The 16,434-nt window shown below is 46.1% G+C and overlaps 1 protein-coding gene across 11 annotated transcripts in view; it reads left to right on the forward strand.

Annotated features, from left to right (window-relative positions):
- Positions 1–16,434, forward strand: part of UPF2 (UPF2 regulator of nonsense mediated mRNA decay) — a 1,606,401-nt gene that overhangs the window by 138,602 nt on the left and 1,451,365 nt on the right. For all 11 annotated transcript variants that reach the window (XM_086919968.1, XM_086919955.1, XM_086919976.1 and 8 more), the window contains one exon: positions 1,585–2,364. In XM_086919968.1, coding sequence (XP_086776094.1) covers positions 1,585–2,364 — 780 coding nt within the window. The remainder of the gene's footprint in view (positions 1–1,584; positions 2,365–16,434) is intronic.

Below are 16,434 nucleotides of genomic sequence, written 5' to 3' on the forward strand. Positions count from 1 at the left end.
GTCATGGGCTCACCTACATTTTAAGTGTTGCAAATTGTTCTATTTACTTCGTAATTAAAAACGTAAGATCAGCAAACCTCAACTATTGTCAGATAATTTAATCCTATTAAAGCAACAGATTTCAATTCTTAGCTCATGATTTGGTTAAATGAATTGTCACAATTGGGCCATCTGTTTACCCAAGGCTAAAGTCATCTAGCAGCCCATTATCATTGGTACATGCTCTTTTGACAAGAGGCAGATTAAAGATGGAGTAGGCCTTAGTACGACCTGAACCTGTGTCCTCTAGGTTTTGGATATCATGATATCAATTCCTTAATACAAAATACCACCAGTCCAAACTTAATGCATGTGGGAGACATTCCACCAATTTTCCATAGAATAGCACTAACATTGAGGATAAGGAACACCCTCACTAATGATGTACGTGATGTAAATTACAGCATGGCCTGGAACTATTAAAAACAGTGCAAAACCAATATAGATTGTTAAGTCTGGTGTCAAAACATAGTGCCTCGGTGGCCCCATGTCATGTGACTTTTTCTTTACCCTACCTCGTCCAATGTTCAATAGTTTCACTTTAAAAAAAAATGTGCCTTTAATGCAGAGTGATGTGCATGTTTTTCCAAAGGTAAAAAAAAATTATTCATACAGAATGAGCTTATATTCTTTACGTACCAGCATTTCTTCAAAGTAATGAAGACGCCTAGCTAAGTGGTAAGGGGAAATTGACACTGGCAATGTCAGCTGAGGCACTTAGAGTAGTGATGAGGTAGAAGAATGGTGTGAGAGAGCATCTGGAGTTAAGAATAGCTGGGAGCCTACAAGTAAATCTAAAACCGGAAACTTCACTACACACCACATACACTCCAGAACACATGGATCAAAGACAGTAATTTACAATGCCAATAGCTCTAGCTTAAGCAAATACGAGACCTATTGAATTTCCAATGCTTGTTTATTTGTTGCAGTTTTATGTAGCGCGAAGTCGACCGTAGGTACCGGAGAGCCTTACATGAGGACCAGTTGCACTACACACAGACACATTCATTTTTATGCACGGGGAGAATTATAGTCTAGCCGTTAAGCCACATCTTAGAGTTCATGCATATCGTCCCTCCGGATCTTTGAGATCTAATTGACTATTGTCGCAACTCCCCAGAGTGTGCAGTGCACGGTTAGATAAATGCTCCTTTAACTTTTTGGCCCCTGTACTGTGGAAGACCCTTTCACCCAATATTTGCACCTACTTAAAAAAAAAAAGACTTTCAAAAATCTAATAAAAACGTGGTTATTTCGCAGCATTCAGCAGCCTTGCATATTTTGCACGCCTTTCTAGCTATTTCAGCGCTGGGACGCCTTTCTGACAGCTGTGTGCTGTTCAAGTGACTTATTCATGTATTTATGTATCATTTCTCTATTACCCACACCTCCAATCCTACTTTACATTTTCTTTAAGAAACTAATATTTGCGCACATGAAATAAATGAGCCTGTGTCAAGAACTTCTCTTTTCATATATACAGTTTTGTATTCGTACTATGTGTATTTCTTCTATATTAAGTTATGTTTTTCCGTTTCATAGGGAGAAGGATGAGGCTCATCAACTTCATCAAGAAGCTTGGGAGCGACATCAGGCAAGAAAGGACTTGCGCAGTAAAAATCAGAGTGCTCCTGACAATCGCCCAGAGGAAAGTTTTTTTAGTAGACTAGATTCTAGTCTGAAGAAGAACACTGCTTTTGTCAAAAAGTTGAAAACAATCACTGAGCAGCAAAGGGAATCATTGTCCCATGATTTCAATGGCCTTAATTTAAGCAAGTACATTGCTGAAGCTGTTGCTTCTGTCGTAGAGGCAAAGTTGAAGATTTCTGATGTGAACTGTGCTGTGCACTTGTGTTCTCTCTTTCACCAGCGATATGCAGATTTTTCCCCTTCCCTTCTCCAGGTTTGGAAAAAACATTTTGAAGCCAGGAAAGAGGAGAAGATGCCTAACATTACCAAATTAAGAACTGATTTGCGTTTTATTGCAGAGCTTACAATAGTGGCCATTTTTACTGACAAAGAAGGTCTGTCATTAATATATGAGCAGCTCAAAAACATTATTAATGCTGATCGAGAATCTCATGCGCATGTTTCTGTAGTAATAAGTTTTTGTCGTCACTGTGGAGATGACATTGCTGGTTTGTTGCCCAGGAAAGTAAAAAATGCAGCAGAGAAGTTTGACCTTAATTTTCCTCCTAGTGAGATTATAAGCCCCGAGAAGCAGCAGCCTTTCCAAAATCTTTTAAAGGAGTATTTTACATCTTTGACCAAGCATCTGAAAAGGGACCACCGTGAGCTGCAAAATATTGAGAGACAAAACAGGTAAACTTTGTTGTTATTGCTTTGCCACTATGAAGAGCAAATAATTGTGACTAACCTATAACTAAAAGTAGTGCTAATTTCTTTTGGGGATTTGCAATGCACCTTTGGTTGAAAGCATCATAAAATATGAATGAATTTGTTTCTAGACTTAGGAGGGTAGTTGGGAGCCAGTACTAAGGTCTGCTTTACTTCCCACCTAAAGACTGAGCGGATTGCACATGCTTGCATGCGGGATACAAAAGCCATTCCAGAATTGAACCAATTCACCATGAAAGGCCAAAATTAACTCACCCAATGTACTTCCTGAATCCACCTTCAAATTTTCAGCTACAATAACATAATCTGTGGCCGCATCAACTCTATGCATGATAAGCTGTGCAGACGTGCAAAATTAAGGCGATAAGGAAAGAGTCAGAGGGTGTTGTGTAAGTATGTTTCCAAGCCAAGCGTGGGTTACTGAATGATGCATAAAACACTGATGACAACTCTTTTCCACAACAGTGGCTGGTAGACCTTTGTCTGAGAAACGGGAAGAAAACAGGGGTTATGGCTCTTCTGTAGCCTGCAGATTTGTTTAAATGTTGAAATGCTCATTCTGGACACACAGCAAATGTTAATTCTTTATTGCAAACCTGCTCAGTTTGCTCACGGACACATTCCTGGAAGCAAACAATATACTTTCCAAATGTATAAAGGAAGGTTTAGGCCCCTCTATGCTCAAATCATTAGCTTTGTTAGTGTATGGAGCCATCAAATAACAAATTTAGTGAATCACTTATTAGGTCAAAGCCTACCAGACAGCGCAACTGTCTGGTTTGCTAAAGACATCTTTGGGACATTCATGAAGCTGACCTATGAACGTGTTCCACCAAAATGCTTACCATTGGCTTTGTGGTCTGTAATTCACATTTTCTGTCTTCCTATTTGCTGGCTTTATTTGCTTTAGCCAGCTTGCGTTTGTCCCTCCTGTTGCCCAAGCCTTGTTTACTATATTCTTCCACAAACTCACTTTCTGTAAACAAACTTTTAAATCTTGTTCTTATCTTGTCACATTTGCTATGCATTCAAAGTCGGAGGTCGAATAGACTTTGGTGTTTACATTTCTTTCTCTGACTTCAAATTGAGAGAATTTATGTGACAATCCTGCTGAGTACTCGGGTTAGAGGAGAGGGTGTAGGATGTTTTCTTCTTCTAGCATATAACAAAAAATGAACTGTGCTTATGTTTCAGAATATACCAGTATTAGTGCACATTATTTTGTAATGCTGAAGTGTGGTGTTAACAAAAGATAAACATTTTTAAAACGCATCAATACTCTAGGTGATGACATTTGCACACATCGTTTATGTGCAGTAAAACCATATTTCGGTGCAAACGTAATGGTCATTTTAATTGAAAAGGTGTTGTCTCTAGTGGCAATGTGCTACCACGCCATTCATACTCCACTCTATGCTATGCCTCTCTATTCCACTCCACTCTACGGCATGCCACTCAGTCCATGACACAACATGCCTCTCCATTCTACGCTACTTACCCCACTCCACCCCACCCCACTCTATTCCACTCCACCCCACTCTACTGTCCCCACTTTACTCTAATGTACTCCACTCCTATCTACCCCAATCCAATCTATCCCGCTCCACTCAACCCCAGTCTATTTCCCCAAACTCCAATCTAACCCACTCCAACCCTGTCTACTTCAATCTACCCCAATCTGCTCCACCAAGATCCAATCTACCCCAAACTAATCAATCTAACAAATCTACCCCACTCAAATCTTCCCCACGCTGCTCCAATCCACCTAAGTCTTCCCCACTCCAATGTACCCCAGTTCTACCCACTCCAGTCTGCCTGACTCCACTTCAGTCTCCTCAGTACAATTTACCCCACCCCATTCCAGTTAACCTAACTCCACTCCAAACTCCCCTGCCATCCATCCAATTCCTCTCCACTCTAATCTACAGCACTCCACTCTAATCTACCCCACTACAACACGGTCTACCTCACTCCAGTCTACTACGATCTTTCCCACTCCAGTCTACCCCACTCCACTCAAATCTACCCCACTCAAATCTGCCACACTCTGCTCCCGTCTACCCTAGTCTGTTACTGTAATCTACGTAGTAAATCCCAGTCCAATGTACCCCAGTCCTACCCACTCCAGTCGACCTGACCCCACTCCAATCTTCCCAGTCCAATTTACCCCACTGCATTCCAATTACCCCACCCCACACTTCACTGCAATTTATCCAGCTCCTCTCCACACTAAGCTACAGCACTTCACTCTACCTCACTCCACTTCAATCTACCCCACTCCAATCTGACCCACTCCACCCCAGTCTACCCTACTCCGATCAATCAATCATATCATTTGTAAAGCGCACTACTTACCCGTGAGGGTCTCAAGGCGCTGGGGGTGGGGAATGCTGCCACTGCTCGAAACGCCAGGTCTTGAGGAGTCTTCTGAAGGTCAGCAGTTCTTGGGTCAGCCGTAGGTGGGTGGGGAGAGTGTTCCAGGACTTGGCGAGGTGGGAGAAAGATCTGCTGCCGGAGGTCGCTCTTCGGATGCAAGGGAATGTGGCGAGGGCAATGCCGGCAGAGCGGAGCTGGCGGGTGGGGGTGTAGAAGCTTAGTCATCTGTTGAGGTACGCTGGTCCGGTGTTGGGGAGTGCCTTGTGTGCGTGGGTGAGTAGCTTGAAGGTTATCCTCTTGTTGACGGGGAGCCAGTGCAGGTCTCTTAGGTGGGGTGTGATGTGGCTGTGGCGAGGGATATCGAGGATCAGACGTGCAGAGGCGTTCTGGATGCGTTGCAGCCGTCTCAGGGAGTTTGGCCAAGGCTCCTGCGTAGAGTGCGTTTCCGCAGTCCAACCTGCTGCTGACGAGGGCCTGGGTGGCCGTTCTTCTCGTTTGAGCGGGGATCCACTTGTAGATCCTGCAGAGCATGCGGAGGGTGTTGAAGCAGGAGGAAGAGACGACGTTGACCTGCTCAGTCATGGAGAGGGTTGGAGTCAAGGATGGCCCCTAGGTTGCGTGCGTGGTTGGTGGGTGTTGGAGCTGTTCCCAGTGCGGTCAGCCACCAGGAGTCGTCCCAGGCCGAAGGGGCGGATCCAAGGATGAGGACCACCATCTTGTCTGAGTTTCAGATTCAGTTGGCTGTTCCTCATCCATTCGATGACGGCTTTCATTCCTTCGTGGAGGTTGGTTTTGGCAGTATAGGGGTCTTTGGTGAGAGAGAGGATCAGCTGGGTGTCATCGGCGTAGGAGATGATGTTGAGGTCGTGCAGTCGGGCGACATGGGCGAGAGGGGCCATGTAGATGTTATTGAGGAAACAATGGCTCCTGTGGAATAGTAAAGAATATTTCTGTTAGAGTTATGTTCAATGGCAATGCACAGGGTTGGGGAGATGTCCGACAGAAAGCTATCTACACACATTTATCGGTAACACAAAATATACATAGGTGTTTAAGTAGAAAAATGTGCTGTACAATGGCTAAACATTAGACAATAGTGTCTGGTGTCCCAGTGAAAGAGCAATTAAACCTAAGCTTTAAAGTGACAAATGTGCAAGGTTTCAATTTAAGAACATTTCGGCGACCATAGGAAATGTAACAATGTTATCCACAACACTTTATACAATTATAAATGCTGTGTTTTGGTTAGCCTCTTCAAACTGTCGACGGCATTTCGACCTAGTTAGGATAATGGGTTTCTTCAGGACCTAGCAGTGTTGGGGCACCTAAAAGAAAGAGTAGGATCATACTGTCAGCGTGTGGCCCTAATAAGAAAACGACTAGTATGTAAACGGAAGCCCTATTCATCAAAATACCTCAAGGAGGGCCTATCCTGCCTGGTGTGAGACACAGTGGCACCGTGAAAGTAGTGAAAATAAACAGACTCACAGGGGACCCAGCCGGGTGCTGTGAAGGTAAAAACATGGTATTCAGTAAAGGTATACTGATGCACATGCTGTAACATACATGGTGGAGGGCAGTTCACGGAGAATAACTTACCGCTTGTAAGGCTAGTGGAAGTCAGGCAGGCGAATGGGTAGAGCCGACCAAGAAACTCAGTACTGTGAAAATCACTGTAATGTCAGGTGTACAGGGCACTGTGTGGGAGGAAAGAAAAACTATTGCAGATGCTGCACGTGGTAAAGACTGGCTCTGGAATGATTCCTTACCGTTGCACGGCCTCCATATAAGGGGAGGTGGACAGGAGGAGTAGCTGGGAGGCGGGAGCGGGGTGGCGAATGGGAGAGAAGGGGGGCGGGCCGCAAGGACGCAGCGGCGGGAAAAACGGGTGAGGGACGGTGGGGGGAGCAAGGGAGAACCGGGCACAAAAGTAAAACAAAGTTAGGCACACAAGCAAAGTCTGGCACAACAAATACAAATACAGGCAGCAAGGCAAGGCAAGGTCTGGAAGAGCAGTGCAGCAGCGTGGAGAGCGACCTGCCTGTGAGCAGGGTCAGATGCTAAACTACCCCACTCCATTCTACCCTACCTACTCCACCCCACTGCAATCTACCCCACTGTAGCAGGGTTTCCGTTCTCCCACAGAACTGTGCATAGAGATCTAGAACCTCAGTGAGTTAGGATGATCCAAAACTCATCTCAGTGTCAGAAATCCCCTTACCTAGCTAGCTACAGTGTCTCATGGATCATTATGGAATGATCCATGTCTTAGACAAACCAGAACATGATCTTTAGAATACCTCAGGAATCGTGGAACACATGAACACTCTTTCGTTATATAATCATTTCAAACCAAAACTGAGAGTCAAAGAACACAAGTGCAAGTTTGAAATATTTATTATTCAATGCAAAGTTCTCAAACGCAGTATCTTGTATAATACCAAAATGCAGATTATAAAAATCAGAGTCAGCAGCATAGTCACTAATCCATAGTAAGCAAAAGGTGCTAGCATGTTATAATGCAAAATCTATAGAAATCTATATCACCTATATTTCGCGCACCCTATCTAGCATATTATTTTATATCTAAGAAGGTCTCATTCGGGCTTTAGCAGGGCGGCCCCATACCTCTCAATGTCAGTAGGAGCAGATCACATCAACAGCTACCAGCTCTCTTCATGCGCAGCACCAAGTGTCTACGTTCATTCCGTGTAACTCTATCTTAAACCCGCGTAGAGCCCAAAATGTTGGCATCAACATTATTTGTGTTATGTCTAATGTGGTGCGAGGATCAGGCCTCCCAGCAACCTTGTGTTAGGTTAATTTTAGAGTGTGCAGCTCTCAGTGTGCAGACAGTTGTACCAAGTGTACCAGGCAAAGCTGATAGCATAGAAATAACATATTATTCTCAAATAAACCACCTCACCGCTTCTAGGGTGAAAGCGACAACAACAAGTATGTGTCGTGTGCAAAACTGAAGCCGAAGGAAAAAAGGCTGTTTAAACATGTAATGCACTCATGCTAACTTAACGCAATATATGTAACGAAGTATCCATATGACACCACCCCAATCCACTCTACACCAATCTACCCCACTCTACTCTGCTCCAAACTACCCCCAATCAATCCTTTCCACACTGTTCCAATATGCGCTAATCCACCCAATTTACCCCACTCCTGTATATTCAAATCTATTCTACTCCATTCGTCCCCAATCTACCTCCACTCAAACCTTGACTATATTCTAATCTACCCCACTCCGGTGTACCCACTCCAATCCACCTCACTCCACTCTACCCCAATATACTCCATTCCAGTCTACTAAACTCCAAGATAACACATGGCACCCAAATCTACCCCACTCCGATCCAATCTAACCCACTTCACCCCAATCCACCAACTCGATCCCACTCAAATTGACCCTACTCCAATCTACCTCATTCAGACTGCCTCACTCTAGTCTACCGCACTACAACCTACCCCAATCTACTCGATTCCAGTCCAATCTACCCCCTCTTAACCCTGTATGCCACACTCCACTCTATCCAACTACACTCCAGTCAACACCACTCCATTCAACCCTAATAACCCAATTTAACCCAGTCCACTCTAATCTACCCTACTACATTGCACTCCAATCTACCCTATTCAACTCTTCCCCAACCTAACTCCACTCCAATCTGGACTCCACTCTAATCTACCCAACTCCACTGCAATCTACCCCACTCCACCCACTTCATTCCACCCAATCTGCCCCACTCGCTCTACCCAAGTTTACCACACTACGTTCCACTCTACCTAATATACCCCACTCTACTACACTCCAATCTACCACATCACCAAAATCTACCTCACTCCAGTCCAATCAAACACAATCCACCCCACCCAAATCCACCCTACCCCAAACTACCATACTTCAATCAACCCCATCCAATCTGCCCCACCTTAATTTAGCTAAGTCTACTCCATTCTAATCTACCCTAACCCAATCTACCACTCTCCAGTCTACCCCACACTATCCCCCTCCACTCCAATCTACACCACTCCAAACTAGCCCACTCCTGTCTATCTTGCTCCCATTTACTGCAGTCTAATCTACCCTATCATAATGTACCCATTCTACCCCACTCCACTGTACCCCAATCCTCTGCACTGTAATCCTCTGCACTCTACTCTTTCCCAATCTACCCTACCACAAACTATACCAGTATATCACACTCCACTCTACCCCAATCAAGCCCATTCCAATCTACTCCACTTCACCCCAATCTTCCCCACTCTACCACATTCTGCTCCACTTCACCCTAATGTACCTCAATCCAAACTACTCCCCTACTCCACTCTGTTACCCCAGTCAACCTCACTACACCCACTTCAATGTACCCCACACCACACCACTCCAAACTACCCCACAATCTCCAATCTGCCCTACTCCAAACCACACCAATCTACCCAACTCCATTCCATTCTACCCTACTATAATCCACCCAGTCAACCCCATCTAACCCACTCCACTCTACCCTTATCTACCCTGCTCATATCTACCCCACTCAAATTTACTCCAGCCTACCCACTCCAATCTACACCACCTCATCCGAATCTACCCTACTCCATCCAACTCCACTTCAATCCACCCCACTCCAAACCACCACACACTTATCTCGCTCCAGTCCATCCCACTCTACCCTACAATAATCCACCCAATCCATCCCACTCCACTCCACTGCACTACAATCTACCCCAATCCACTCCACTCTTTCCCAATCTACCCCCTCCACTTAACTCCAATATATCCCATTCCACTCAACCCCGGTATATCCCACTCTACTCTAATCCACTCTACTCTGCCAGGTAATTGGAATATTGTCTATAGTAATGCAAGGATCTAGTGTATTGGGAACAAACGGGAAGGGACCGGACTTGTACCAGTTAACGTGCAGTCCAGAAATGGAAGTGAATTGCCAACGGATGCGCACAACTTCTGTGGGGACAATGGTCACATTTCATAGGTATATGAGCAAATTGTCTGCATATAAAGATACCGAGTGCATACCATCCTCCAGCTGTATTCCACATTTTGCTCCACAAGCATGCAGATGAGCTGCCAGGTTCAATGGCAAGGGATAAAAGCAGTGGCAGCATCGGTGTTCGATCTAGATTGGCGATCAGCACGAGGCTGTACGTCTCCAACCATCTCCATGTGTTCTCCGGGTAATCAAAGAAATGGGTAACCACATCTGCGACCACTCTGAGTCTGGCTGGGTAAAGCAACGCATATTTCAGGGTTAATTCTTGTTAGTGAATATACTGCGTCATTTTTAGAACGCCACAGTGTATTCTCAAAATTACCACCTCTGGGAGCTTCCCTGCCTCATGCAGTATGACATCTCCATCGCGGAAGTGCAACAGCTTGAACACCATAGGTCTGGGATGAGATCCAGGCTGGGGTAGGCGCGCTGGATCCCCATGTGCGCGTTCTATGGTAAAGTACGGAAAGAGTGCCTGCGAGGGTAGTAAGTTGAATATCCCGCCCTCTACATAGGTGGCGGCATCTCAGCCTTCTGTTTCTTCTGACAGCCCGACTGCTCATATATTGTTCCTACTTGATTTCCCTCCTCATCTTCAGCTCTCTGTCCTATCCGATAACCGCTTCAGTGAGGAATCCATGTTTCGCGTCGTCGGCTGGATTTTTCTTCTAACTTCTTTGTTGATGCAACCTTGTCTGCAAGTTTGCAATAGTCTGTCCTCAGCAGGTCTGTGGCAAAACTATCTACTCCGGATTCTAAGGGTGTTCTGGAATTCTCTATAGCAGTCAGTTGGGCGTCAAACTTGCTTTCCATTGCCACCAATAAGCCTGGACTCTCAGATCTCTAGGCATTTCACTCTGGTGTGTTGTGGACCCTGCTGCCATGTGCAGGGTTGTACGGAGCTGTCAACCGCAATTGACCCATGTTGCAGCTTGCTGGAGTCACACAGAAAAGGTACACCAGATGTTGCAATTCTAGTGTGTTTTTACAAGCAGCCCCTTACATAATTGTTTCACATTGTCGGTGCTTAGGAGAGCTTATCTAATGGCAGACTCCTTATGTATTTTGAGTGATGCTATACCTGTCTCAGGGCGTCTGGACATTCGTGCACACAGGCATTCAGAGAGGTGGGCAAGGCAAAGCTGTAATGACCGCGCCAACAGGGTCTCTCTTTTTGTTGGTCAGGCTGGGATGATGGGCGCAACAGACTCTGTAGTCGCTTGTAACCCAAACTATGGCACAACTGGGCAGTCAAGTTGCGTACTTACTCTACAGTCGAAACTCTGTCTGACTGTTGTGGCTAGTCATCTATGCCCAGGGGTAGTCAATACCCAGTAATCTGTCAAATCCCTCTCAGCCTCACTAGGCCTGGGCAGGAGTCTTAGGACATGCCACCAACCCACCCGAAATCGCCCACCACATGTCCCATCAACAGCCTCAGACACACCACATCAATAGCAGGCACAATTTGGAAGCAGAAGGCACCACACAATCGTCTATGGTTTGGCTGTTGCTGAAAGTCCAGTCTGGCAGTGAGACCTGGGCCCTACATGAACCCCGGACCCCACTGCAGTCCATCACCTTGTTACAGCTTCACTTAACCGTATTCATGCGTGAGCCACCTCTCCCACAGTGTACCAACTCTGAAGGGCCCTGCGCTAAATTAATCTATGCACTACTACACCATCATCAGTCCAAAGTGCACAGCCAAGACGGTGAGTGCCCCAGGGCCTAGGTTCAACACGACCACTGGACCCTGCAGCAGATATCCCAACACCAGGCGCCCCAATAGTCTATCACTCTCAGCCTGAGTGATCCACCTGGCCAAGGAGGCAACACAGTTCTCAGTTATTCCGCTCGATGTCCACGTCATAGACCGATTACAAGTATTGGTGCCACAAAGCTGCGAGGGCTGGGCCCAGCATGATCCCCGAGCCCCCAGCAGCTCGACCATCAGAGTGCACCTGCCCAAGCTGTCATTGCATCCCAAACCAGCCCCTGGGTCCAGCTCTGCTGCCCCTGTCCGTCAATGACGCAGTTGCACTGTGTAGACCCCAGTCTCCTCACCTGGGTTGTGGTGGTGTATACTGCTCTCCAGATCTCCCACACTCCGCAGCGGGGCACATGCAGTTAATCAGCAGGTGGAGGGCACTGGGAGGGCGGTGCCGCCAGGCGCTCCGACAGTTGCAGCACCAACCTCTGGGAATCCGGCCCAGCCACTCAACCCTGTGGCATAGGCTGCAGATGACTCCCCTGGCACTCCTCACGTTTCCACGCTCCTGCTGCATCGGAGATCACCCAGACACCAGGGCTAGGAACTAGGGGGGTGACTCGGGCCTGCAATGAATGGATGTCAGCTGGCAACCGGGATTGGAAATGGATAATGGGGTATGGATGCAGAGCCTCGCTTAAGTGTGTCTGCCATCTTGGCCCTCCTGGCCATGCCCCTCCCCGGAGCATGTATATAATAATCGGAGGGGGACCACCAACTCCCTGGGGCTGGCCCGTGCAGTCTAAAGAAGGGTGCTGTGCCATCTCCTTCTGTGTCCCAGGGTGCCAACCCCCAGGACATAGCTGTGTGCTTTCGCTTGGTGGGAGCGGACCGTTCTTGCCAAGCAGAGCACACACTAACTTCAGTCCCAGCTGTCAAACTGCCCCCGCTTTCTGGGTGCAGGGTTTTCATCTGTTTCCCTGCTTGCTGTCATGCAGGTAAACAGATGCCACTATTGCTTGTGCATTCAGGTAGCTGCAAATTTAGCAGTTCCCTGCATGCAGGAGCAATACCGTCTCCCGCAGGAGGCAGGAAGCTGTCAGGGACTGTGTGGGCCTTGAGGCTTTCCCTGTTGTCCCCATCATAGCACACTGGGTGGGCTCCAGGCCACTCATGGAGAAATGGCTGGGCCTCAGAGATGGAGTACATGGGGCTGAACAGCCCCCCTTCCAGTTACAGAAGAGGGCAAAATAGAGGGTAGAAAGACTAACAGAGAAGGCAAAACAGAGGTCAGAAAATCAAGCAAGAAAGGCAAAATAGAGGGCAGTAAAGGCAAAACAGAGCAGAAGAGGGTAAACGGCAAACAAACGAGCATGAAAGGCTAAACAGAGGGCAGGAAAACGAGCAAAAGAGGGCAAAACAGAGGGTAGAAAAGCAAGCAGAAAAGGCAAAACTGGGTAGACAAATGAGCAGTAAAATGCAGAGCTGAAGAAGGCAAAACAGAGGGCACTCGGACGTTTTCAAACCCACGACACACACTCACTCATGCATTCCCAGACCACTCAGACTCATGTACTCACAGAACCACTAAAACTCATGCACCGTCTTACAGACCAACTCATGCACTCAGACTGACTTACACTCATGGAGGCACTCGCAAATTCAATCATACACTCGGACACCCACTCACAGACCCAGTTAGACAATCATACATTCACTCACACACTCATTATCAAAGTTTACAGGCAGGAAAAACCTTAAAAATCCACTTAAAAAAACCCAAAGATTATAAGGACGTTATAGTTGGGAAATAACATTAAAAACCATAGAGATTCACACTCAAAAAATGTAATGACAAAACCAAAGGTTAGAGGGATGTTATAGTAAGGAGTTGTAGTTACTTGAGCTAACTATAACTTATGCCCCTGTAATGCACCTCTTATGATCTCTCATATTGTATATTTATATATATAATATAGCATCCTGTTGAAAAAATATAAGCGTACAGCTTATCTGCCTTCCCTCTAGTTTGTTCTTTGTTTGCTGCCAGAAATGATATGGCCTTGCATCTTTGTAAAATTATCTGATCTGATGTTTGCTCCAAAGCCTCCTGTAACTTTGTTCCTCAGAAACCACATATCTTGCCCAAATTCCCTCATATGGCCTCAACTCCTGCCAGAGGAGTTCCATCCAAAGTGATGAGTGATCAGAGATTCCCCTTAGCAAGAAATCTGACATTGCGCCTAAAGGTTTTGGTGTATAATGACGTAGTCAGTTCAGGTAAAATTACTGTTTCCTACTGAGTAGAAATAATGTTGACCCTCCCCCAAGTCCTGTGCCTGACAAAACTCTGAAAAGCTCATGGCCTCCAGAAAAGAATATAAGAAGATACCTCCTCTCTCCCTCCAACCCCCATCGGTGCTGTACCCTTTGGTGATGTCGGGTCAAATAGCTGCAAGTGTAGTTTGGAAGTGTATGGTTCAAATTCCTTTTAATGTCTCTTGAAGTAGGACAACATCTGGGCCGCTTCTTCAGAGATGATGAGATACCAGCTGTTGCTTATTTTTATATCTCAAGCCATTAAAATTCCAGGATAGGAAGGTGCAGCTCACATGTTGTGGACTTTTAGTCTGATTAGACATCACACTGCGCATTATCTGTCTCTGTCTTGCACCTCCCTCAGTGTTAACTTCCTGATGAATCGATACTCTAGTTTTCATGGTATCAAACTGCTGTCTTGTCATGGACGAACAACCAACAAAAGCTTCAAATCCTCTAACTCCCTCAGCCCCACCTCCCTGTGTCACAGGTCGATAACTAGCACCCTCAAGTAACAGAGTGCCTGACAATCCCAATTTACCATGCTACTCATCTGAAGATAAATGTGCTGTAAGCTTAACCCTCCACTACATTCTTTTTACCTTGTGGCATGCTTGGTAACTAGTCTGAAAATTCCCCCATCCACCTAAATATCAACATCCTTTCAGCAGCAGACTGTCATTTAGTGGCACCATTCCCACTTGCTGCGCAGCAACCCCTCTCCCCACAACCCATTTTTTACTGTCTCTCTGTTCACTACAATAGTGACCATCACAGGGGTGTGGAATATTTTTTTTAAATGCTACTGAAATCTACCTGTCCTAAAAAGAAATCCACTTGTCCTATATAACTACCTAAATCAATTATCTGGCTGGAACAAATGCATTATTTTTTTCATTGTATTTAAATTGCTAGACAAAACAAATACTTGCAACAATGCTAAAGTAAAAAAAATCTTTGTGTAGAAGAAATACGTGTCCAGAGTATAGGAGGTGCTTCTGCTTATAATATTGTTACATTTTGATATTAAATGTTTCTGTGGGAAGCTGGCTAAGTATATGGTGCACACCTATTTAAGTGAAGCACATTTCCCTAATCCAGACAACCCTTATGGTGGTTTTAATGGTCTTAGACAACCATAGAAAGATCTCCAAGTAGTAGCCGTGGAGAGCAGCCATCAGGCTTAGTCCAGAAGGAGTGTTAAGCAGCCTGTTTTACGAGAATTGTTCCTATAGTGTAGGTTAAGCGAAAAAGAACCACACAGTGTAGTTATAAAAGTATGTATATTTATTATACACACTCACCAACACATTGGTATATCTCCTACCAGGAGATAACACAAAACACACAAGATTTCAACTGTAAACAGGTAAGTAAGCACAAACACACAGTGATCTCCAGGGGGAGACCACACCATATACTAAAGAAGTGGAATGCAAACTGCGACCAAAGTCTGACATTGGACCAGAGGACTCAGAAGAGCTGGGGACACAAGGAACCACCTGGCGTAAGTACGCAGGAAGCCCACGGAGGCTGTGTGCAGAGTGGAAACACAGCTGTGTACTCAATGCCAATGAAAGGGACAGTGGTGGGTGCAGTTTTTAAGAAGGACCCTTCCGAGTGCATCCTGAAGAGACCCTGTGGAAGACTGAAGGTTGGAGAGTCACCCTACCCATTTATACCCTCCAACCTGGATACCTACACAAGGGGAGCGTGTGCATAGGTGCGAAGTGATGTCTGAAACCACAGTAGACCACAATTGAGCACTTCAGAAAAGATGCTGATGGCGAAGACGGTGAAAGAGTCCGGTGAAATCAAAGCATTGATTTTTGATGAGGAGAACTCCTTTCCGGTGAAGTGTTGGTTGGTAGTTTGGTCTGCCCTGTTCCCATGAGGCACTGGGTCAGGCTAATTTGCATATAGCCAGGTTTTGAACTGGAGTGATGCAGTGAGCTATGAGCTAAATAACGGTGATGGATCAAGCCCTGATCTCTTGACTGGGTAAGAGTGGTCTGCTTAATTCAGACACTCTGTTCATCACCACCCCCTTTCTGAATCGTGTTTGGCCACTACAGGTGTGGCAGGGTATACTCAGACACGAGTCCCTTGCTCACTGCACCACCAGGATTCAACGAAGCCGGGCCGACGGCGGCTGAAATGCCAGAAACCGGTCCCCGGAGGCTTGTCTCCTTTCCGGTGAAGAATTGGCTTGGTAGTTTGGTCTGCCCTGTTCCCATGGGGCACTGGGTCAGGCTAATTTGCATATAGCCAGGTTCTGAACTGGGGTGATGCAGTGAGCTAAATAATGGTGATGGATCAAGCTCTGATCTCTTGACTGGGTAAGAGTGGTCTGCTTAATTCAGACACTCTGTTCATCACCACCCACTTTCTGAATCGTTTTTGGCCACTACAGGTGTGGCAGGGTATACTCAGACATGAATCCCTTGCTCACTGTACCACCAGGATTCAACGAAGCCGGGCCGACGACGGGTGAAATGCCAGAAACCGGTCCCCGGAGGCTTGTCTCCTTTCCGGTGAAGAATTGGCTTGGTAGTTTGGTCTGCCCTGTTCCCATGAGGCACTGGGTCAGGCTAATTTGCA

The sequence above is a fragment of the Lissotriton vulgaris genome, chromosome 1_1 (genome assembly GCF_964263255.1).
Source record: "Lissotriton vulgaris chromosome 1_1, aLisVul1.2, whole genome shotgun sequence".
Lineage (NCBI taxonomy): Eukaryota > Metazoa > Chordata > Amphibia > Caudata > Salamandridae > Lissotriton > Lissotriton vulgaris.